The sequence below is a fragment of the Jatropha curcas genome, chromosome 4 (genome assembly GCF_041381405.1).
Source record: "Jatropha curcas cultivar XTBG-Jc1 chromosome 4, XTBG_Jcur_1.0, whole genome shotgun sequence".
In the NCBI taxonomy this organism is placed as follows: Eukaryota; Viridiplantae; Streptophyta; class Magnoliopsida; order Malpighiales; family Euphorbiaceae; genus Jatropha; species Jatropha curcas.
Genome location: NC_143154.1, coordinates 26,856,845 through 26,880,208, shown reverse-complemented (window position 1 = coordinate 26,880,208; position 23,364 = coordinate 26,856,845). Strand labels below are relative to the sequence as shown.

Here is a 23,364-nt window from a genome sequence, read left to right as displayed (position 1 = left end):
AAAAGGTCATTGATGAGGACATGAGGTTGGAGAATACAAAACATTAGAGAGCTAAAATTCATTGAAGTGATTTTGATGTGATGAGACTTGAATAATGGAATTTAAATGTTTCATAAATTTTTACTGTATAAATTATTTAATTTTATCATTTTAGAAAAGAAAAAAAAAATCTCACCTTCTTTTTCACTTATATTATGTTTATTATTAATCATGAAATTTAAAATAATGCATTCTATTTTTTAAATATATTTTAAACAAGTGGAATTGGTTTTTTCAAATGTGGAATTTCATCAATTCAAATGATCTTATAAACTTCACATTGAAATTATATACTTCCAATACAGGTTTCAAGTTCCGTGCTTCGTTTCATAGTAATAATTGTATTTTTTTTTTATTTTTTTTCCATTTAAATAAAACTAATTGAACTATAAGATCAATTAAAATTCAACTATTTCATAGCAATTAGGCTTTATTCCTTTCTTCTAGATAAGAGTGGAAAAAAAAAGCATTTCCTTTTTCTTTTTGCTGGAAGCAATATTACAAATAAAAAAACTAATAAGCTTTTTATGCACTATGAATGTACTTTTAAATGTATATTATATTAATATTAAAAAACATGAATATGTATACACAGAAGCATAACCAGTGGTAAGCATACAATACATTCACTTGCACAAAGGCCCAACCCACTGGTAATTATCCTGTTCAACAGTCTCTCCATTCTGGTTGCTTGTTGCTAGCCATTTCTCTTCAAATTTATTGAATAATAACATAATCTTTCTGATATAATAATATTAATAGGATGAAATATGAAGTATGAACTTCATTAAAAGAGTGATTTTTTTTTTATATATATATATACATAATAATGTATTTTATTTCTAGTACATCAAAAGAAAAGTAAGAAATATTGTGCCAAGAACTCGCAGGCAATTATATCTAGTGTTGTTTATAATCATATGCCAGTATAGATCAGTACATAATTCACATCGGATGGTAAACTAATATAATTTGATGGCTGCTTCATATCTGGCAATTAACTTTGCCCAATTAACAATATTTTGTTTTAACCAACAACGCTTCAACCCTATCTCGATCACTTCAATATACATCATGTCTTTAGTAACATTCAGATTTTGGATTATACTTTCTCAAATGCTAGAAAACCAAACAATAGTACTAATCGTATCTGCATATCAAATAAACAGAAAGTACGCAATAAGTACTCATTCTCCCACCAAAAATTTAAATAAGACATGTCAAATATCTGGACTACTAGATCAAAGCAAAACATACAACCGAAAAGAAATGCAAAATTCATCATCAGAACTTCCTTCTTGTCATAACTTCTCTCCACTACTCACTAGAAGCTCAGGACATTCTTTGTGCGGCCTCCTTTGCCAAGACTCTCTCTTTAGCTTTGGTTTTGGCCTGAGATTTGGAGCCCATAATACCACCACCCCATCTCTTACGGTGCTCGTCGAACTTGTCATTAAAGTTAGCCTAAATTCAATTCAAGAATAAACAAGTGAAAATTTTGAAACAGAAGTAATAAACTTGAAACCAAAAAATTACAATGAAGAATAGGGAGACCATGTTAAGAACAAAAGTAATGCTATGACAAAAATATCAGCCTAATATAGAATGAGCGAATCAAAACAGCATGCCTCTTCCAAGAAAGCAAAATTCATATGAAAGCACGAAAAAGAGCTGTTTTTAGATGGTGCTATAAATAATAGGCCACTATATTATCTTCTGCCATCACTGACATTAACTATTAAACTATTCATTACCTTGACTGCCTCCAAAATCTTGCTAAATTCCAATTTATCTTCATTCTTAACAGATGTGAGGCATAAAGCTGCAGCTGTTTTCTTGTGGACAATCTGTTTGTTTATCAGAGTTTCAACCACAACGGGTCAGTTTCCAAACAAACCTATTCATAAAGATAACTACATAGATGGAATGAGTGCAGAAAGTTCACCGCTCCAAGACGTGATTTGCCCTTCACAATTGCGTAAGGGACCTCCATTTTCCGGCACAAGGCAGGTAACCAAACAACAAGCTCAATAGGATCGACATCATGTGCAATGACCACCAATTGAGCCTTGTTCTACAAGCAAAATAGAGTTTTGTTCAGAAGAAAAATTATAGCATGGAGTGACACTACCATAAGCATGCAAGTACTGATCATTCAATATACTACTCTAAAAGAACTAACAAAAGTAAACAAAATCAAAGAGCATAAAACATAAAATGTATTAGATAGCAAATATTAAGATGTAGAGAAAAGAAGAAGGTAAGGTAAAGGCTGAAATTAACCGACATAAAATAAAATTTCTAACACATCCTTAATCACAAATATGACAAAAGAACTCCCCAATTAGGTGTCCAGTGAGCATTATCAATTAATTACCTAGTGGGAAGGAAAAATGAGCGAGGAACAAAATAGATACCTGCTCAATGAGGTAAGTGACATGGTTAAGCCCATATTTAACAACAATGGGCTTCTTTGATTCCACAGTCTTCCCCTCAGCTTCAGCTTGTGCTCTCTGAAGAAGCCTTTCCTTCTTTGCTGCCTTATCCTCAGGTCTATATTTGAGCAACAACTTAAAGAGTTGGGTTGCTGTAACATAAAACAATCACAAAAGGTTGAACAAGTTGGCATCAGCAAAATCAACTGCAGTTGCCATGTAAAGTAATCACAATATCTCCAGCCTAACACCATGATATTGACAGCATTCATGCGCATTATTCATGCAAACTTAAGATGCATGATAATCCCCTGAAATAACATAAAATTTAATCACAGTTTCTAGGACAGAAACAAAAATCCTACCAAGATTCTTGTCAAGTGTCTTTGTAAACTGATTCACGGCAGGAGGAACCTTCAGGCGTTGCTTCAGAATCCTCCTTTGCCTCTGGATACGAACAACATGAGGCCACTTGACAAATCTAGTTAAATCTTTCTTCGGTGGCAGGGCACCGCCAATTCCAAACTGTTTGGGTCGCTTCTCAAACAAAGGGTTGAGAACCTTTTCCTACAATTATCAAGTCAATGAAATAATTAGTTTTAGATCTGAAGAACATATCAAACTTACAAATTGAATAGAAAACTGAAGTAACATCATATGCAGAAAATATTATGCGAGTGTGTTGTGAGACAGATGGAGAGAGACTACTTACAGGCTTCTTCTTTGCCAAAGCTGGGGTCTTTACACCTTTTTTCGGAGCCTGTAACAAATATAAGACACGGAGAGGAAATGAAACAAAACAGGACACATAAATCAAGAAAACCAATATACAGGACTTCAATAGAGTAATACAATTCGAATAGCAATTGCACAAAAAAATAAAAACAAAATTTCTTAAAGGTAAAACTTTTCTAGGTTGGTTAATATTTAATAATACATATTTCCTATGCAGATGTCCAGTGTTTATACGCCCAACTATTCCAGCATAATAAGCAACAAGACAACAACAATTGAACTAAAAGTGCATTTTATTACACTACATTATATTCGATTAAGGCGTACCAAACCGAGCCTGCGTTCATTTAGATTACCATTATTACCCAGAAGAGGAAAATGATCTAGCTTTCAATAGCATATAAATTCACAAATCTATACATAAAGACTGTCATGGCTATGCAAAGAAGAGAGAAAGACTATGGTACCATGTGGCTTAGGTGATGTGCAGATCAAGACGAAGAACGCTAATCTCCGTTCAATGAAAGGCTGGAGCTCGAAGGGTAGCTCTAGCGGCAGGCTTGAGTATTTAAGTGCTTTGCGATAGCACCAAGAGGCAGAGTGTACAGACTGTATACGAAAACCCTAATTTCTTTTTTGCAGTCTAGTCCCTGTTCTTTTATTTATTATCTAGTAGCATGGAAATCTTTCTATTTTTACCTTTTAAGGCCGAAAAATATAGAATTATTTTATTATTATTATTTTTTTTTTTTTTTGAAAGAGCATATTTTTGTAATATCAAATGTTTTAGCTTATTCATTTTTATAATTATATTAAATTAACTTTCAATTAACCATTTTTAATTATTAATAAAATTGTAAGAATATCTAATAGTTTGAAATTTTATATGTATAATATATAAGAAAATTTAAATTATAAAATAATCTTAACAATTAAAATATAGCTATCAAAATCACTTGAAATATTTATAAAGTAGAAACAATATTTTAGTCAGGCCAAGTCCAATATTATTCGATGAATAGAAATAAATGGACCAACTTTAGTATAGAAGCTATTGGGCTGGCCCAAGATAAAAATGATATAAAAGACAATTTACTGTTAAAAGAAATTGAAGAATGACATTCTATAAAGCTATTGGGCTGCATCATTTATTTGTTTGTTATGTAATGTATCTTCAATTGGGCCAAGTCCATATTTTAGTAATTGATTATAGCATTCCAAACATTGTGGAACATGTTGTCGGCGTTGTTGCTGTTGTCTTTGTCATGGTTGCCTCGTTGCTTTATTCCTATTACCTTTGCTACTATTGCCGTTTGCCGAAAGTCAGTCGTCAGTTGTGGTCGTTGTGGTTGAATTATAGTAGTCGTTTCTTTTTAAGGTTATTTTTAATATTACTTAATTTATTTTATCAAAATTCAAATTATATTAATTTCTAAACTTTTCTAATATTCGATTTAATTTGAAACCTTATTTTTGATATTTATTAAGTTGCTCCGTAATAAGAGGGAGGTTCTCTTCAAACTATTTGATTAGCATTAGAAATAGTTGCTCGAGTAACGCATGAGCCACGTGTGATGGACTCACAAATTCCTTAGTTAAAATATTTATTTAGGCCATATATTTTAATTAATTTCAATGTAGATAAATATTGAAGGAGAACATAAAATTCAGAAGAAGTTGTTGAGTAAAATGTAGATATTTTCGTGAGTATCTATGTATATGTAATGTAATCCTGAAATAAAAAATATCTTGAAAAAGGCTGAGTTCGGAATCTCTATTTTCAGAATTTGCTTTCTTTTCTTTGTTTTTTTTTTCAGATTTTTGAGTTTTTTCTTTATTTGTAATATATTCACTACCTCTCACGCTTGCATAAATTGTTCTTTAATATGGGATATTTTTCACAATAAACAGATATAATAAAAGATTTTAACTGATTCCCCACATAATTATTTATTTTTTATATAATTGGACCAAAGTCGGACTAAGTAAAATATGATTTATTTTATTTATTTATGTAATTTAAGTAGCGTCTAAATAAAATTTTTTCAATCCTATTATTGATTTTATTTAAAAACTTTCTTTTATTAACATTATTCCTTATAGTAGGTTAGGTACTTTTTATAATTACATCACCAAATCAGTCTAAAGTTATTTAGAAAGGTTGACCATCTTCCAAATGGCTAACATTAACAACTTACTTTATTATGGTTTTCAAAATTTTCCTTAAAAGAATCATATCATTCATCAGAGCCATGCTGTAATTTGACTTAATGACTTGTATGAATCTTTTACTCACCTTATTAAGACATTGACCCAATCTTTTTTTTTTTTTTTTTTAACAATTCGTCACTATATAAAATGAATATTATACAATTCAACACTAAGTCATTACAACTATCTCATATAAACCTTCTCATATATAAAAAAAGGAAATTCAAGCAAACATATAAGTTGTATAATAATTAAAATGGATAATTTCCTATTCGTTACCTTTTGTTGCTAACTATAAATCGGTTTAACCCTAAATCTTCTTTAAAATAAACAAATAACAAATCTAGTAACTAGTCTAAGGCTTATTGCAGGGTCAAAGCCTAACCTCTAATCCCAAAATGTGCTTTATTAGTCTAAGGCTTGTCCATTTTTATGTATATCACTTTCACCTTGTGTTAGCCGATGTAGAATTCGTTTAGGGTATCACAATACTCTTCTTGGTAGGCCTTGATAATCCATGATTGATCCCTACCTTTTCTACTTCCATGCAGTCTCCATGGACATGTATCAATATACGTACAACCAACCCTTTTTCTTGATTTTCTTCATGTGACATTGAACACCGTTATAAGGAGTACTTGGAAACAGTTGCTCCATATTGTTTTTTATTAGAAAAAATCATGCCAATACTTAACACAAGCTTCTTATGGTCATATGGAGGATCATATATATTCTTGAATTTCTTCTTCTTCTTTTTCTTCCTCTTATTGCATGTTGATGAATATTATGTATCTGATTTATCATAATCTTTAATATTTCTAACTTGCTTGCTAGAACCTACAACTTTAGGTTATGGTTTATTAGAAACCTAAATACTTTCATCACCAAGACCCAAACCCATCTTATTATCAATTACACTACTCTTAAGCTTTTTTATATTTTCACTTATAATTACAAACTCTTCATCCTCCAATTAAGTCATCCTCATCGTAGGAAGTATCATCACTTTCTTCATCTTTATCATTTGTGTTAAAATAAACATTAGCACAAATATTGAACTCATATGTACCCCTTTGGAACTTGCTCTTTTTTATAATTAGGTTTGTAAAAATTCAAAATTTTTATAGAAATTAATCGATGATTATCCGGTAATTTGTCAATAATCAGTCGGTAAATTGTAAAACTAAGTGCAAATGTATGACATGCTTTTTTATTGATAAAATTTAATTTCATCAGTAAAATTCATCTATAATCTATTAATAATTGGTCACGAAAATTATATATCTTCTCTTAATTTTGATGAATTTTATTGGTAACCAACTACTAATTTGTCAAAAATTATCAACAAAATGTCTGCCGATAAAATCTGTCGCTAAATGCTGCTTTTTTTTATAAGTGCATAAAATCATAATTTGGGTAAAATTGGCTCAAATGTCAACATTGGATGTAATTGCAATAACCTAGAAAGTTCAAGGTACTTTAATGTATTAGGGGTGTGTGTGGGCGTGCGCGTGTGTTTGTGTGTGCGTGCATGCATATATGAAGAATCCATCACACGTAATCTAGTTTGTCTTTTGCGATATCCAGAAGCCAATTTTCGATACATACCAGATGCTTATTTATTTTTTCTTTTTTCTTTTTCAGTATGTCTCATCGCAGCTCTTCTATATAAGTCTTCTAAGAGGCTTTTTATATATTCCTCTTGTAAGAGTCCTGATACAGACTTTGTAACGATTATTATATGATTATGAGTTCTTCAAGTCCTTTTGAGCTTACCCTTGGTCTAAAACTATCTTATGTACCCAAAAGCCTATCTGAATTGATAAGAGATTTATCGAAGACTGAAAGTGATGAGGTAAAGCTATTGGTACTAAATGATCAGCTTCTCAAGTATCAAGAAGAACTCATTTCTGTTAAAGTTTTTAAACAAGATCTTCCTCAGTGTAGGCTCTTACTGATAGATGGTTAGTTTTTTATTTCTTTCTCCATGAATTTATATATTTTTTTTAAAGAAAAATCTTTAATGATCATATATATATATAATAATGATTAACTTAATTTGTTAACGGAATTATGTTTTTCGATTCTTTTCATTGGTTCAAGGGATGAGATATAGATAACAGATGTTAGTAGTGTTTAGCTTTCTTCCGTTCAGAAGTATCTCATCTTTTTGGCAAGATATCTAAATTTTATAATGATCTTTTATATATATAGTGGTAAAATTAATATGTTGACAGAATTATATTTTCCGATGATCTTTCTGTTGGTTCACAGGTTGAGATATAAACAATAAATATCTATAGTTGATTAGCTTTTTTTATTCTTTTCATAAAGATCTCATCTTTTCGGCGAAATATTCAAATATTTTAACGATCTTTTATATATCAGAATTATATTTTCCGATGATCGTTTAATCGTTCACAAGATGAGATATATATAATAAATATTGATAGTTAATTAACTATTTTCTTTTCATAAATATCTCATATTTTTTGTGAGATTTTTAAATATAACATGTTCCAGCAGAGAATCCTAAGTTTTTATTGATAAACAATAAACATCGATAGTTCGTTAGCTTTTTTCTTTTCATAAATATCTCATCTTTTTGGTGAGATATTCAAATATTTTAATGATCTTTTATATATCGAAATTATATTTTCCGATGCTCGTTTAATCGTTCACGCGGTGAGATATAGATAATAAACCTCGATAGTTGATTAAATATTTTCTTTTCATAAACATATCATATTTTTGGCGAGATTTTTAAATATGACACGTTTTGGCAGAGAATCCTAAGTTTTTATTGATAAACAATAAACATCAATAGTTCATTAGCTTTTTTCTTTTCATAAATATCTCATCTTTTTAGTGAGATATTCAAATATTTTAATGATCTTTTATATATCGAAATTATATTTTCCGATGCTCGTTTAATCGTTCACGGGGTGAGATATAGATAATAAACCTCATAGTTGATTCAAGAATTTCTTTTCATAAATATCATATTTTTGGCGAGATTTTTAAATATGACACGTTCTGGCAGAGAATACTAAGTTTTTATTGATAAACAATAAACATTGATAGTTGATTAGCTTTTTTTCTTTTCATAAATATCTCATTTTTGGCGAGATATTCAAACATTTTAATGATCTTTTATATATCGAAATTATATTTTCTGATGATCGTTTTATCGTTCATGGGGTGAGATGTAGATAATAAAACTCAACAGTTCATTAACTATTTTCTTTTCATAAATAAATCATATTTTTGCGAGACTTTTAAATATGACACAATCCGGCAAAGAATCCTAAATTTTTATTGATAAACAATAAACATCGATAATTGATTAGCTTTTTTCATCTTTTTGGCGAGATATTCATATATTTTAATGATCTTTTATATATCAGAATTATATTTTTTGATGATCGTTTAATCGTTCACGGGGTGAGATGTAGATAATAAACCTCAATAGTGATAACTATTTTCTTTTCATAAACATATTATATTTTTGGTGAGATTTTTAAATATGAGATGTTCCGGCAAAAAATCTTAAATTTTTATTGATAATATCTTTCTGAGTAATCTACGTATCTTGAATAATTAATTAGGGATTTTGGTGTGATAATATGTAGCTGTGGAGAAATTGAAAGAGGAAATTAATAAAATAAAGATTGGAATGGGGCTTGAAGCAGCTGAGAGGTGCCTAGCAAAGGATGCTATAGCTACAAAGAAGAGGGATTTTGAGGAGCAACAGAGTTTCTTAGACTTGAATAACCCTTCTTTTGATCAACAATGGACTAATCCTACTCATCATCGTGACAAGAGACAGGTATATATGTAAATGCATATTTATTTATTTATTTTGAATTTATCATCATTATATTTAAGATCTATTGTACAAAATTAATTGATTTAGTAGTTGTTAGTTATCCTATTAATTGTTAATTATTTTACTAATATTTCGTTAAACGTTAAAGTAGAGTGACATTTCAATAATGTGCTCCCTCAAACTTTAAACACTAATACAAATGCTACGCTGCCGAACATATAAACAATAAAAGTAAAAGTTTGACTTAGTCAAAACACTATCATGCTATGGAACCAAACCATCTTAGGGCTAGGATCTCCACTCAGAAGTTTTTCAAAATTTGATTTTTCTTCTTTAAATTATACACACATATTTTCAAAAATATTTTTATTGATCCCTTAAAATGTTTTGAAATTTAATTTATCTCCTTGAAATTTTATATATGTTTCAAAAATATCAGCATATAGGCCCTCAATTTGCTTTCAATTTTTTGTCTACACTCAAGCCAAGTTCAGCGTTTGTGAGTTCTGCATTATTATTATGGCTGTGAATATTCATATATATACAATTCCTAGGCTGGTTTATTTGGTCCAATGCCAAGGGCAGAAGAAGTTCCCATGAACTTGAATTTGAATGCAACAGAGGAGCCTAAGCTGAAGCCATTAACACAACCTATTTGGAGGAACAATAGAAGATCATGGACACCACCGCTTCATGCTAAGTTTGTCATGGCTCTTCATATGCTAGGAGGTCCTGAAGGTTAGACTTACACCTTTTTATTTTTTTTATTATTGTTATTATATAAATTAATTTCAAAATATTCATTTATTTACTTATCTGGAATTTCTTTCTAGTAGTTGACTTTGTTTTTCCAAGGCATATACGATGACCTGGCCTCTGACAATTGTCCTTTATTCTCCCATCAGTTGTTTATTTTTTATTTTTTTCACATTTTTGTTTGTTTGTATTTTGGTCATTTTGTGCAGTAGCTACACCCAAACAAATAAGAGACCATATGCAGATTGACGGGTTGACTACCAATCAAGTGAAAAGCCATTTGCAGGTATCTTTTTTTTTTTTTAATTTTCTCAAAAATTATATATATTTTGTTAATTTATTATCATTTCTAATTGTTTTTGATAAAAAAAAAAACCTGGGACGTTGAGCCACTAGGCTTAGTATGAAACATTTATAAACTTATATAATTAAAATTAAATATATAATAATTAAGATAAAAGTAACTCAACCGCATTATTAAATTCAAGTTATTCACTGTCAAACTATACTACAAACCAGTTAAATTATTCAGGGTTAATTAATTAAAATTAAAACCTGTGTACATATGCTTATGATATTTAAATGTTAATCTACAGAAATACAGGATTATCTGGAGGAGCTCTCAATATAATACAACTGAGTAATCAAAGTTGTTCTCTTCTCAAGGCCACCTGTTGCCAGCATCATCACCATGGAAGACAATCTTAAGTACTTCAATTATATACTTTTCCTTTTCTTTGTTTCTTTTAATAGATAAAAGAACTCTCAGTGCATGCATGGCAAGCATTACTGTCATAAAACAGAAAGACTATTCCTGGTGATTTTATAAATTATAATGAACTTTTATTTGGTATACAATTTGGAAGCATTTAGCCTTATTCATTTCTCATCCAAAAAGTAGAAACTGCTTGCTACTTTTTCCATGTGCTGGTTTGTTTTTGCATAATTGAATTTAAATATTGGAGTTTTCCATTATTAGGTTAAGGGAAAGAAAGTAGGTTCAGTTTCGATGAACACTTGTCAAAGTTAGTTCAGAAGGGAATCAAAACCCACCTGCACAAGTTAGTTTCAAGTGGGAATCTGAATTCCAATGAGTAGATGATAAGGTTGAAGAGATAGAGAAACGTGGCTGTGTATTCCTGCAACAATTCATATTTTCTTTGACAAATGACACTAAATTGAGTTGTATAGTTTTACCAATATCATACATTTGGTGTGATGGTCTCGAAGGCTTTTCTGACATTTCATTAATTGCTCAGATTTTCCTTCTTAAGTTAGTATTTATGAGCAAAGTGAGAAGAAATTTATGTACTCTACAGCTGATTAGATTCGTAGAAGTAGACTATATATCAAAGTTAAATTTGACAGGTGATTGGATTAACAGAAATAGACTCCATATCAGGATTAAACCTGAAATCGTAACTTTTGAAATTAACCAAGTTTAAGGGGTTAAAACTTTTCATTTGCAATTAACCAAACAATTGGGTCGAAATCTTTTAGGTAAACACACAGAGAGTATGAACTTGGCTTAGGGCGTATAATTGCACAAGTTCTAGCTTAGTAAGTCAAAACTCTCTGGCCAACATTAAACCTACCCTTATTTGTTTTAGTTTTAACCCAGGCATCTCCAGTCCACTGGGTTAGAATTAACTCCTGTTTGTACCAGATCGACCTACTAAAGAGTAAAGCGCTCTCGGTGAGTATTTACTCTATCCATGAGGATCTAACCTTCGATTATTTGGATAATTGTGGGATGAATATCAAAAGCTATTCAATTGTTACATATTTACTGATTCTAGTTTTACATATTTAAGGTGGTAAATTTATGATTAATTCTTCTCGCTCGCATTACTTACATTTAATAATTTTCTAAATAATTTCTTCACTAAAATACTGTTAGTCAAGATTGTGGCAGCGCTCGATCCAACACATATTTTTTCAACTACAGTTAACATTAAACACGAGCTCCCTTTCAAAAAAAAAAACATTAAACACGAGCTAATCTCAAATGGATATATTTGTAAAACTAGAATTAATTTCAATGTCAAACAATTTATTTTTTTATAAATTTACACAGTCTAGAATATTTTTATATACATATATAAATTTGCATTGCCTGGAACATAATCTGGTACCATTGATTAGTAATTACTAACATTACTTTTTACTAATTTTGGCTAGCTAAACATTAAAAAGAAGAAAGAGTTCAGCAGACTCAATGGCAATAAATAAAAATTAAAATTAAAATAAAGGAAATTCCCAACATGGGCTTTCAAATATGTACCTCAGTTTTTGAATCCTATAAATTCCATCCTTTCTACATTTGTTTTTCCTTCTCTATATATATTAAGTCCTAGCAGTCTATATGATTCTCCAAAAGGAGAGATTGATTAAGACTTTCAAAGAACAAAAATAAAAGAAATGGGTTCTTGTACTCCTTCAGAGATGAGATTGAGTCTTAAAACCTCTGGTTCTTATATTCCCAAATCCATAGCCAACCTGCTGAAAGAATTATCAAAAATTGATAGCTCATCAGAGAAGTTGACAATTCTGAATAATTTTCTTAAAAAGCATGAAGAAGAACTCTCAAAAGTTCAACTCTTTAAAAATGAACTTCCTCAATGCATGTTGCTCATTCTGGATGGTCAGCTTTCTTCTTCTTTTTATTTGATTTTAGATTTATGATCTTTTTGTATGAGTTTCTTGTGATTTTTATTTTGTTAATATTATTACTACTGTTTTTAAAATTTTGGTTATGTGTGTATATATAGCTATTGAGACACTGAAGGAGGCGGTCCTGAACATTAAGAAGGGAACTGGATTTGAGCCCGGTAGTGACGAACGGGGTGTAATGGAGTTTTTTGCAATGAAGAGGAGAGGCTATGAAATAATGCAGAGGGAAATTTTTGATCCTGAAGAAATTAAAATTCAGGTGCAACCCTTAATTTTAGTATTATCACAATTACCTTATATATACTTTTCTATGTGAAACTATTATCGTTTCAGGATTTTAGGCGCAAAGCTTGATTAAAAAAGTGAAAAAGGAGAAAAAAATTACAATTATAGTATCACTAATGCAATGAGTCCCATATGAACTCCGAAATGTTTTCATGACTTAACATCTTTAAGCAAAAAGAACCAAATTTTTTTCTAAAAATAATATTTTTATTATTAAAAAAAACCAAAAGAAAGGACATTATACCAAACAGATTCTAAGATGAGTGATTTCTTGGTAAGTACACTCCTCATCTTGCCTAGAAAGGGGAAAAAAAATCAACTTGGATCTTTGTGAAAAAAAAAAAACTATTTGCAGTTTTTTCTGCCATTGAAGTATCTCTAAGCTGATGACAGTTTGTAATTAAACAGGCTGTTGAGGAGCCTGAAAAAAGCGTAGGATATGGCAGCTTGAGTGTGATCAGAGCGAATGATCAGACATTGAATTTTCGGGCCAAGCAAATGTTGTTAATGCCTAGAGGTAAGCCTAGAGGTAAAAACAACAGAATAATTTGGACAACAGAACTTCATTCCAGGTTTGTGGACGCCCTGGAATTTCTTGGAGGTCCTGAAGGTGAGTGCTTAATTAAGCAGTGTGGTTAAAAAGAAATCAAAAACTTTTACCCGGAATTTGAATCATGTAAAGCAAAAAAAATTATACTAATTTCTTGCAGAAGTGTTCTTTTTCTTCAATTTCTTTTTCTTTGAATTTGATGTTGTTTTCGAGCAGCTGCAACTCCAAAGCAAATAAAAGAAGTCATGAAACTTGAAGGGCTCACAATTGATCAAGTAAAAAGCCATTTGCAGGTTTTATAATATGCAAACCTGATAGCAACTTAGCATTCTTCGTATCTATATCTGCGCATAGCTTTTATTAAATTTTGGCAGAGAAAAATGATTCAAAGTCTCATACTTAATTCCAGAAATATCGGCTTCATATTAGAAAGGTTTCTGCACTATGGATGTCAGAATGGAAACCAACAACCATCGTCAAGGAACGTCCAGGACGGCTAACTTTTAATACTGTTGGAAGCAGAAACTAGAAACCAATACTGTAAAGAAAGCTTCTGCAGGAAATCTTGGAATGGTTACCAGTTTTGCAGAATTAAGTTAATTACTAAATAGTCTAGTACGTAGTGCCTGCACTGTTGTGTCAATAAAGGGAATTGCAACATTATTAACTTCCATAGAAGGGGACGAGTTCTTGCTAATGGGTTCTCGTTTAATTAATGTACTGTAAAATTGTGAAATTACAAGTTTGAATCCCCTCAGTTAGACCCTAATTAACTTAGGCTGCTGGGTGAGGCTTCAAACTTTTAAATATGAACTTTTATAATTACAATTATCCTTTCTTCTTTCTTTGGTTTGAGTACTGAATCAGATGATGGCTCTCCCTCCTCTACCATTGTTAATGAGAACAAAAACACAAATGACGTGTTCAGCAGTTTCCATACCAGAAGGAAAAGTTTTCCTGTCCTTCGACTCCTTCCCCGTTGAAGGAAAAGAGACCTTCTAATTTGTAGACGACAGGGAAATGTTTCAATAATGTATGAGGGAAAAGTTTTCCTTCAATTTTAGATTCACAAAAACCAGTTTATATTTTTTTATGATTTATTTTATGTAAAACAGATTAATAGTACAGTTTTTTAAATTAAGTGAAAGGTTATTTTGTTATTATTTTATATTTAGGCTCTGTTCTGCAAAAGTATTTGGAGTAGTATTTAGTGTTTTGATTGAGTTAAAATATTATTTTAATTAATTATTGTGTTCGATAACGTCACATTTATTTTAACGTTTAGAGTTTGAGGTAATATGTCACAAAAAGTTATGCTCATTAGTGTTTACCATTTTATAAATTTTTATGACTCCTATGTCCATCACTTGTTTTTCTTGTTCTCTATCATCTTACCATTTTTTTATCTTTTTATATTAAACAGCTAATCAAACACTTATTATTACCGAACACTTCTATAACCTCCAACAACTAATATCTAACCTCCAGCAGCTAGTAAAATAGCTGACAGTTATTACAACTAATTTCTACTAGAATGCTAAAATTGCCGAATAAGCCCTTAGTCATTCAAAACTATCTTAATTTTTTTAATAGCAAGAAAAATAAAAAAAAGTATACTATATTTTTAAAGAATATCCATATAGAAAATATATATGAAAAATATCCATTCTCCACTATTTATATCTATGTATGTTTTCCTATGAAATATTAGACAAAAAGTTAAAGCAAGAGCAAACTCTAATACTAATTGTACATCTTACTAGAGTGGATGATTAAGGTTTTTTTACTGTTTGGCAAGAGGGAAAATAAGAGAAAAAAAGAGCGAAGAAATAATTGTATAAAATTGTTCATTAACATTTAAGTTGACAGCTCATATACCAAGTCTGACGTTTCGTGTTGATGGCAATTCAATATTTATCCAACTTACCGTTTGATGCAGTCAATAATTGATTATTACAATTAACTCTCATTATTATTTAAATTAATCTGAAATATTTAACAAAATATGTATATTTAAAAAATATTTATATTTAAATTGAACATTTTTATTTTTTTTTTCAAATTATCAAATATTTATAACTCATATATTTTCAATTATATTTAAAAATATCATATATTTCAATTAATCGTGTTGAATTTGATTGAATTCTCAATTCAGTGAATCTTTTTCTCTACGATTCAATCATCAATTCAGTTTTCAAAATATTAATTTTATTTATTAACCATTTTTCAATCGCTAACTTTTTTTATATATAAAAAAATAGGTTGGCAGACGAATATCCTAAAGGTATATCTGACACGAAAAATAAATTTTATACAACAATCAGTCAGCCAAAGATTGGTGTCTCCCATTATTGACAGTCACAAAGAGTCAAAGACGCCTTTTTTTAAAGCCATTCAAATACACAATCATCTCTAACCTCTGTATTTGCGTCTACAAACCGCCGCGTCCACTAACATTAATTTTCAAAAAGAAGAACAACTTACTGTATGCAAATTATCCATCATTGACGCCTAAGACCCTAAATTTCAGCCCACCCACATGGCCTGCCTATGGCTACATTATATCGACATCACTAACATGGGTCGTCCTTTCTCTCTCTTTCTGTTAGGTATTATACGTATTTTTAGTGTAAAATTGCTAATTAAAGTAGAATCCTAGGGATAAGTGTATATGCATATATAAATGGTAAGTTACATTGTAAAAACAAGTTGTATTGAGTTTGCATCCAGCTCGAAATGTTAGAGGTTTTGCATCCAACAACTGGGGCATTGGAGGTGTTTGGTGAGGATTGATAGCTACTGGAAGTTCCAACTTGCCATTTCCTTTTAGTTGCTTGTTCATTTATATTTATATTATATTTAGACTATATTAAAATTGTAAAATAATTACTACTAAAAATTTTAAGAAAATTTAAACTTTTATGTAATCATTTTATTTATAATTATTTAAAAATAATATAGAAATTTAATTAATATTTTTATTTATATAATACGTTAAAATAAATATAATATATTCACTCTAGAAACATAATGATACAAAATAATTATAAACTACTAAAAATTTTAATACCAAACAACATTCATCAAAAACTTGCCATCAATAACCAATTAATACGAATAATTAAACCTTAATCAATATATAACCTAATAATTTTAATTTCATTAGTCGCTGCAATTGTTATTTTTTCTCTCAAATCTCTGATTATTTCTTTCTTTAATTTCTCAATCTCTTTCTTCATCTGGTTCTTATAGAGTGAACAATACATCATTTCTCCTGGTTCTTCTAGCTAGGGCGAACAATATATCTTTTAAGACAAAATTAATTATTAGATAGGATGGAAGCATTTACCCAACGTAGGTTGTACACGTAAAGGAAAAGAATTAAGCAAGCATAAAAGCAATAAAGAAACAAAAAAAAAAAAAATGATTAATATGATAAAAAAATTGTATTGTTGGGTAATTAATACGTACTATTATAATAGATTAAGTCAAAAATAATATTGGAAGCAATTACAAAATTACATAAATGTATAGCATATAGCTTTACACTTGATCAGAGGTTGAAATGGTGACCGGAGTTGCTAGATATGTTGGTTTTTCATCACCTGCCATAATCACAACAATCTTCGGCTGAGCTTCAGATTCTGAAATATATATTTCAGAATTTGCAGAATCTTTACAGAAGGAGATTGCTACCATAACCAATGCCATTCCTATCATTATTAACGTTAGAGCTAAGCTCCCAAATAGATATGGATTTGGAGAATGCCACCACATATTAATGGAGGTTGATGATGATGATTTTCTTCCCTTCATTATATATATATATACAATTTTCCTTTTTCCTCTCTGGTTTTAGACTTAATTTTCAAGAAGTTAGTGGGTTAATGCATTTATATGGGAGAACAGGTTGATTTGGTAATATTGGAATTTTAATCACTATATTGCCCTTTGTGTTTTAGAAGAATATTCTTTGTGCCTTCATAGGATGCTTAAAAATAATATTATTAATTAATTAATTAATGTTAATTACGTTATCAGCAATCCAATCTTTTAATTTCATGAAATTAATCTAAAAGTAATCAGGGACAACTGTGTGAATCATAGTGTAGGAGGTCAATGTGTTCAGGCTAGCTAGATGGGGTCCCCATTGATCATCAAGATTATGTAAATCTTGTGTAGGGTTTTACTTGTATTAATAAAATCTTTACATTAATGATAATTCCATTGAATAATTTAGTACTTCAAATGAAAATTGTTGTGAAAAAATAACAATGGGGGCCATAAAATATCAAATGATAATGAGGTATATGTTTTATTTAGTTTCTAGGATTTCTTAATTTATAAAATATTAAGTTTTTTGGTAGTATAAGGTAGAAATAAAAATTTTATGCGTTTTATTTAATTGAAATTTCAAGAGAACAAATTATCTTCAGTTCTTCGTTGAATTTACTATTCAAACTTATCAAAGATAATTATTTTTTGTGGTATTCGATTATTCACCTTATGTCTTTAGTTCATACTTCTAGTTTATTGTGTTAGTTTCTATAATTCTGATCTAAGCAGAAATTTCTCGAGATTTAGGCTTTTATATCGATCTGATTTTGGAGTGTCAAAACACAAATTTCAAAGTTTCACATCAGAAGAAATAAAATAGTGATCCCTATAAAATAACTATATTTCGAACTTTATTTTAAGTTTAAACGTGAGATAATTATTCAAGAAATACTAAATCTTTACCCTATATATAGCTTATTTATATGCAATATAGATATTTTTTTTTTAATTATAAAACACAAATTTTATAGAGTGAAGAATGCGCATTCTATTCTATAAAATAGTTATTTGATCGCTTACTCTTTTATTTCACTGCATGAAATAGTTTGTGTGTATTTTTGAAGCTGTAGACACTGGTAAAGTGGTGCTGCCAATGTCGACATTCAATTGACATACGCAAAAAGACAAAGGAATATCCTGAGGATATGTGTGAACCAGAAAGAAAGTGCTTGGCACAAAAGGTCTTATAGTGCCAAAACTCCTTTTTCCACAAAAGTCCAATTCTACAATCATCCTTTGTTCGCGTCTCCAAGCTGCCGCATATCCGCGGCCTGGTTGATTCGCAATAACTTTTTAAATAGCATGTTATTTATTATAATATTTAATAATATATTATTTGAATTAGCTTTTAAAGGTTAAAGTAATATTTTATAAAAAATTAATTATTTAACGTTTAACTTTTAAAAGTTACTTAAATACTTACTAGCTAAACGCTGCAAGATCAACTAATAGCTACCATAATAATTAATTTTTCCAAATAAACATTAAATGTGATTGAGTACGTAAAACATCTCATATTTATGAGTTGAAGGTTGTTATATATATATATATATATATATATATATATATATATATATATATATATATATATATATATATATATATATATAGTTGCTTCATGGTTTAAATTCACGACTTCCAAATCACAAGTGGAGTAACTTTACTAATACACCAAAATCACCTCCTCTCTATTACTCCGAGGAAGTTAATTAATTAAATAATAGACTAATTAATTTCTAATCTTCAGTCTAATTCAATTTATAATATAGATTAGATTAACAAAACTTGATATTGCAAATAATTACTACACTTGCTCACAACAAGTAGTAGTTGAAAAAGTAATTTCAGGCATAGCTATGTAAGTAGGCAAGTTATCTCCAGCCATTATTACAACAATCTTTGGCTCATCAAGAACTGCCATATCCAACTCCAACCTTGCAGCTGGGTTTTCTTGCTGATCTTCACTGGATAAATTCAAAGAACTATTTTTGCGGGAGCAAGCTAAAATTACTATTACAGCTGAAATTAGAGCTATAATAATTGCTAATCCACCGAAAAGAAACGGCATTGGAGAATGCCAAAAATGGTCGTTTGCTATAGAGGTTGCAGAGCTCATATCTCTCTTAATGCCAATTGAATTAAGCGGTTGCTGATCACTGGTGGCTCCCGATTATCGTTTTCGAATGCTGAGGATTCAACTGAGGCAACTTCGTACACTAGTAGTGTAGCTTTGTTTTTCTAGGAGAGTTTGGTCTTGTAAGTGCAATGAGGGAGAGTGGGATATATACATGGGAAAAGATTCTTTTGTGCGTTGATAATATGCTTCTGAGTTCTGAGTGTTAATGGTGGTAATTCATTTAGTATGGAATAAAATAAAAAGGGAAGATTTCTCACTCTTTTACTATTCATTGCTTAGAGGCTATGTACTTTTTATTTTCAAGTTTTTGGGCTTTCGGTTGAGGTATAGAGTCAATTCAAGCTCTCATTAATAATAATATATGGTATTAATTAACAGCAACTTTACATGTTAAAAAATTTATTTAAATTTTTATTTCATAATAAAATTTTATAAAATATGAAGAAAAATATTTAATATTACTATAATAAATTATTTTTGTTTCGGGTTGATCACTAGTCTATAGATGATCAGAATTGTTCATGAAAAATAATGGAGTTCCAATCTTTGTTTGAACTTATTTTATTTTCGTTGATATATAAAATTAAGTTATAATTTTTTTTCTTTTTGACTTTTTTAGAGATTGGTTTTTATTTTAAAACAGTTATATGTAAAATGTATAGAGCCTCAATTTGAGCTATTATTCATTATGGAACATGGCAACCATTAGGACTAGATTCATGCCTACAGCATAAATTATTTGAGCCTCAATTTAATTTTTAATTCTAAGTATAAGAAATTATCTAAGTTATTTTTAAAGCTCCAATTTAAAATTTTAATTAATAAATTTATAAAATTTTTAAAAGCATCATTAAAGTAGTGTAGAGGTGTCGTTAAAGTGTTTGAAATTTAAAAAAAAATAAATATTGGGACACCTTTTCTAGAATATCCAATATGTATCTTAGTGTGTTCTGGAGATGTCTATGTCCAATACTGATACTGTACGAATAGTTCAACCTTATGAGGTGTCCGTACTTCATAGACGATAATTGTTACATTAAGAAAGATAAGACCTTTTTTTATAGCTAAAAATATAAAATATTTTTAAAAATGATTGAGTTTTAATGTTTGTAAACTATTCTTTTTCCTTTTCTTAAAACAAAAAAAATGCTCTTTTTTTTTTTTTTAATGTGAATATTTGTAAACTATTCATTTTTTAAAAAGGAACTTATTATTCACTCTTAAATTTATGAATTGCAATACCTATTTTTTACAATTTATTATCTATCTAATTTTATATGAATAAATTTTAATATTAATCAGTGTACTAGAGGCACTCATTAGAATAAATTTTCAATATTTCTAGCTAGTTCTGGAACCCTTGATTATTATTTGTAAAGCAAAGGGAAAAAAAAAAAAGAGAAATCAATGATTTTATCACTTTTATCCTCAATGATTCGAATTGTTCAACTACATAACAATCATATAACTTCTTCTAAACTCTAGAACTCACTTTTTCTTCCAAGTTCTTTAAACTAAGCACATTTTCCATTTGTTGTGCTGTGTTGTTTCTTCCTGAAAGTACTTGGTGGATCTAGATGCAGCATTGGGAGTTACCTAAATTTTAAATTAAAAAAATCATATTTCCCACGGTCAAAATTTAACTTTTAATTTCACCCTGACCGTTAATACTTGTGCCATGTAAGTATATGGGTCAATCCTACATATACAACGAGTAAATCGCAAATAACGAGAAAAAAAAATACATATTACTGTCACGATCCATATTTAATATTGTATCAAAGCCTGAGGTTAGAATCTATACTGTATGAGAAAAGTTTTTGAATAAGTCGTATATTAATGGATTGTATTGATACACCCTTCAAGTGACAATTTTGCCTCTCAACAAGCCTGTGATAAGCAAATCAAAGATATATACATATATAAGATCGAATAAATGAAATATAATGGGTAAAGTAAATCAAATGAAATGGCTTAGACAATTTTGTGTGAAAGATAAATACAACTCATTATAAATTCAAATTAATAAATAAATTATTAATGAAATTGATGAATTACTCTTAGGGATCAGATTTAATATTGAAGCACTAAAAATTTTATATGGTAATATATATGCAAGTTGATTTTTTTTTTTTTTTTTTTTTGGACAAATCAAATGCTTCTCTATTATTCATATCAAACTGAAGAACTTCATCGATTAAAGTTGGAAAGACGGTACCTCACTCTAACAAATCAATTATAAAAACTAACGCCCAAGTTAATATATATGCAGCTTGATTTCCTGATTTCTCAACAAAGCTAACCTCTATCATGGCAATGCTTAACATGAGCATTCTACAATCTACAGTTAAATTCTCTCCATAAGATATGAAAGTTAGAGTTGAGGTAGGTCACTTGCACAAAACTTGGCTATTAAGAATACATAATTAACATATTGATCATGTTTCTAAAAACTTGTTTCTTCTTTCCATATTCCTTTTTTTCACTCACATGGTTTAAAGCTAGGTCTATTATTATTTTGTTCTTCAATTTTAAATTTGAATATTTGAAATATAAAATTCATTGAATGTGGACGAATTTCTAAACTTTCTTTCAAATAATGATACTATCGAATTAATATTTCAAGTTCCAACAGTTAGATGCATGGCTCTTCCATAATCAATTGTTTTATCACAATTAATTTTTATTTATCTTAGCTTATATGCTCAATTTCATTTTTAAATTTTTGTTGAACGTCTAATGCCAATAATTAATTTTAAACTTTATTAAGACGTATAAATTTTGAATTTAGAATGAAATTATCCATTTTTATTAAAAATAATACTCCTCTTGCTCACATTTGAAAGTACAATATCCACAAATAAGTGTCATATTTTTAGATTTTAAAAAATAATTATTATTTTTTCTTATTTTACTCTTTGCAAATTTGGAACATTAGTTGCTATAATTCACAAAAATATTTCTCTTTATTGTAAATAATATAGTCAATTTATTCCATAATTTATTACAAATTAGAAAAATTAAATGACTTTCTTCAGGAACGATAAAATGCAAATGTGACAATTATTTATGGATAGGGAGTGAAATACAAAATTTTAAATTTTAAATATTTTAAAATAATAAATAAAAATTTAAAAATAAAAAATAGTGAAAAGAAGGAATAAAAAATAAAAAATTTTAATTTTAATATTTTAAAAAATAGAAAGTTTAATATACTACTATTTTTGTCCTAAATAGAATAAATTAATTTTAAACTCAAAATTCATATCATAAATCTCAGAATTTAATTTATATCTTTCAAATTAATTTTAAGAAGATTTTGTATTATAGACATTTAATCATAAAATATCCCTCGATTCATTTTTATTCACTCTTCATAGATATCATGTGTTAATGTAATTTGACTAGGATCACCATTTCTCAATCGTTTTATCATTTTGGCTGCGCTGCCGACAAAAGATAGGTCAAATACAGATTTTTTTTTTTTTTAACGAAAATTTATTCATCCCACCACCAAAGTGGGTTTTAATTTTTAAATACTTATTTCCTAATTAAAAAAATGTGGGTTTAAAATTATAATATAATATAAATTATGTCTCCCACTTGCAAAGATGAAGTGGAATGCACTTGGTGTTTGTTTGTATCCTTTTTACTTAGACTGTTGTTTTTTAATTTTTATGTTTATATTATGTTTCTGTGTGCTAAAAGTTTGATAAATTCTCTTATTTTCTTCTAACATTAACAGTATGAGATTATTACATCGTGACAAGCCACCACGTCTCTTTAACCTAATCCAATTCAAAAGTCCGCCATAAATATATTGCCAAAACAAAATATTGTAACGGCAGCTGACCTTATTTAAGATATTATATCC

At 29.1% G+C, this 23,364-nt stretch overlaps 3 protein-coding genes across 3 annotated transcripts; 2 read left to right on the top strand and 1 right to left on the bottom strand.

Moving 5' to 3' along the window:
* Positions 1 to 1,118: 1,118 nt before the first annotated feature.
* LOC105646786 (large ribosomal subunit protein eL8y) lies at positions 1,119 to 3,816 on the bottom strand. The gene is made up of 7 exons (XM_012232722.4): positions 3,677 to 3,816; positions 3,187 to 3,234; positions 2,840 to 3,041; positions 2,457 to 2,626; positions 1,985 to 2,113; positions 1,794 to 1,886; positions 1,119 to 1,503 (listed from the first exon to the last, which is right to left on the bottom strand). Exons 1-7 carry the CDS (start codon positions 3,677 to 3,679, stop codon positions 1,372 to 1,374), a joined length of 777 nt encoding a protein of 258 aa, XP_012088112.3. The 5' UTR covers positions 3,680 to 3,816; the 3' UTR covers positions 1,119 to 1,371.
* Positions 3,817 to 7,138: 3,322 nt separating this feature from the next.
* LOC105646787 (transcription factor HHO5) lies at positions 7,139 to 10,883 on the top strand. Its single transcript, XM_089720615.1, has 5 exons — positions 7,139 to 7,384; positions 9,053 to 9,249; positions 9,804 to 9,987; positions 10,215 to 10,291; positions 10,602 to 10,883. The coding sequence occupies exons 1-5, from the start codon at positions 7,162 to 7,164 to the stop codon at positions 10,647 to 10,649; spliced, it is 729 nt and encodes a 242-aa protein (XP_089576741.1). The 5' UTR covers positions 7,139 to 7,161; the 3' UTR covers positions 10,650 to 10,883.
* Positions 10,884 to 12,397: 1,514 nt separating this feature from the next.
* LOC105646840 (transcription factor HHO5) lies at positions 12,398 to 14,291 on the top strand. The gene is made up of 5 exons (XM_012232775.3): positions 12,398 to 12,649; positions 12,777 to 12,937; positions 13,372 to 13,573; positions 13,730 to 13,806; positions 13,923 to 14,291. The coding sequence occupies exons 1-5, from the start codon at positions 12,427 to 12,429 to the stop codon at positions 14,040 to 14,042; spliced, it is 783 nt and encodes a 260-aa protein (XP_012088165.1). The 5' UTR covers positions 12,398 to 12,426; the 3' UTR covers positions 14,043 to 14,291.
* The last annotated feature ends 9,073 nt before the right edge of the window (positions 14,292 to 23,364 follow it).

Coding starts and splice junctions, on each gene's coding strand:
- LOC105646786 (XM_012232722.4), bottom strand. Junction 1,887..1,984: donor GCAAATCACGTCTTGGAGCG/GTGAACTTTCTG, acceptor ATAAACAAACAG/ATTGTCCACAAGAAAACAGC. Junction 1,504..1,793: donor AGATTTTGGAGGCAGTCAAG/GTAATGAATAGT, acceptor AATTGAATTTAG/GCTAACTTTAATGACAAGTT.
- LOC105646787 (XM_089720615.1), top strand. CDS start 7,162: ATGATTATGAGTTCTTCAAGTCCTTTTGAGCTTACCCTTGGTCTAAAA. Junction 9,988..10,214: donor TATGCTAGGAGGTCCTGAAG/GTTAGACTTACA, acceptor CATTTTGTGCAG/TAGCTACACCCAAACAAATA. Junction 10,292..10,601: donor AAGTGAAAAGCCATTTGCAG/GTATCTTTTTTT, acceptor GTTAATCTACAG/AAATACAGGATTATCTGGAG.
- LOC105646840 (XM_012232775.3), top strand. CDS start 12,427: ATGGGTTCTTGTACTCCTTCAGAGATGAGATTGAGTCTTAAAACCTCT. Junction 12,650..12,776: donor CATGTTGCTCATTCTGGATG/GTCAGCTTTCTT, acceptor GTGTATATATAG/CTATTGAGACACTGAAGGAG. Junction 13,807..13,922: donor AAGTAAAAAGCCATTTGCAG/GTTTTATAATAT, acceptor ACTTAATTCCAG/AAATATCGGCTTCATATTAG.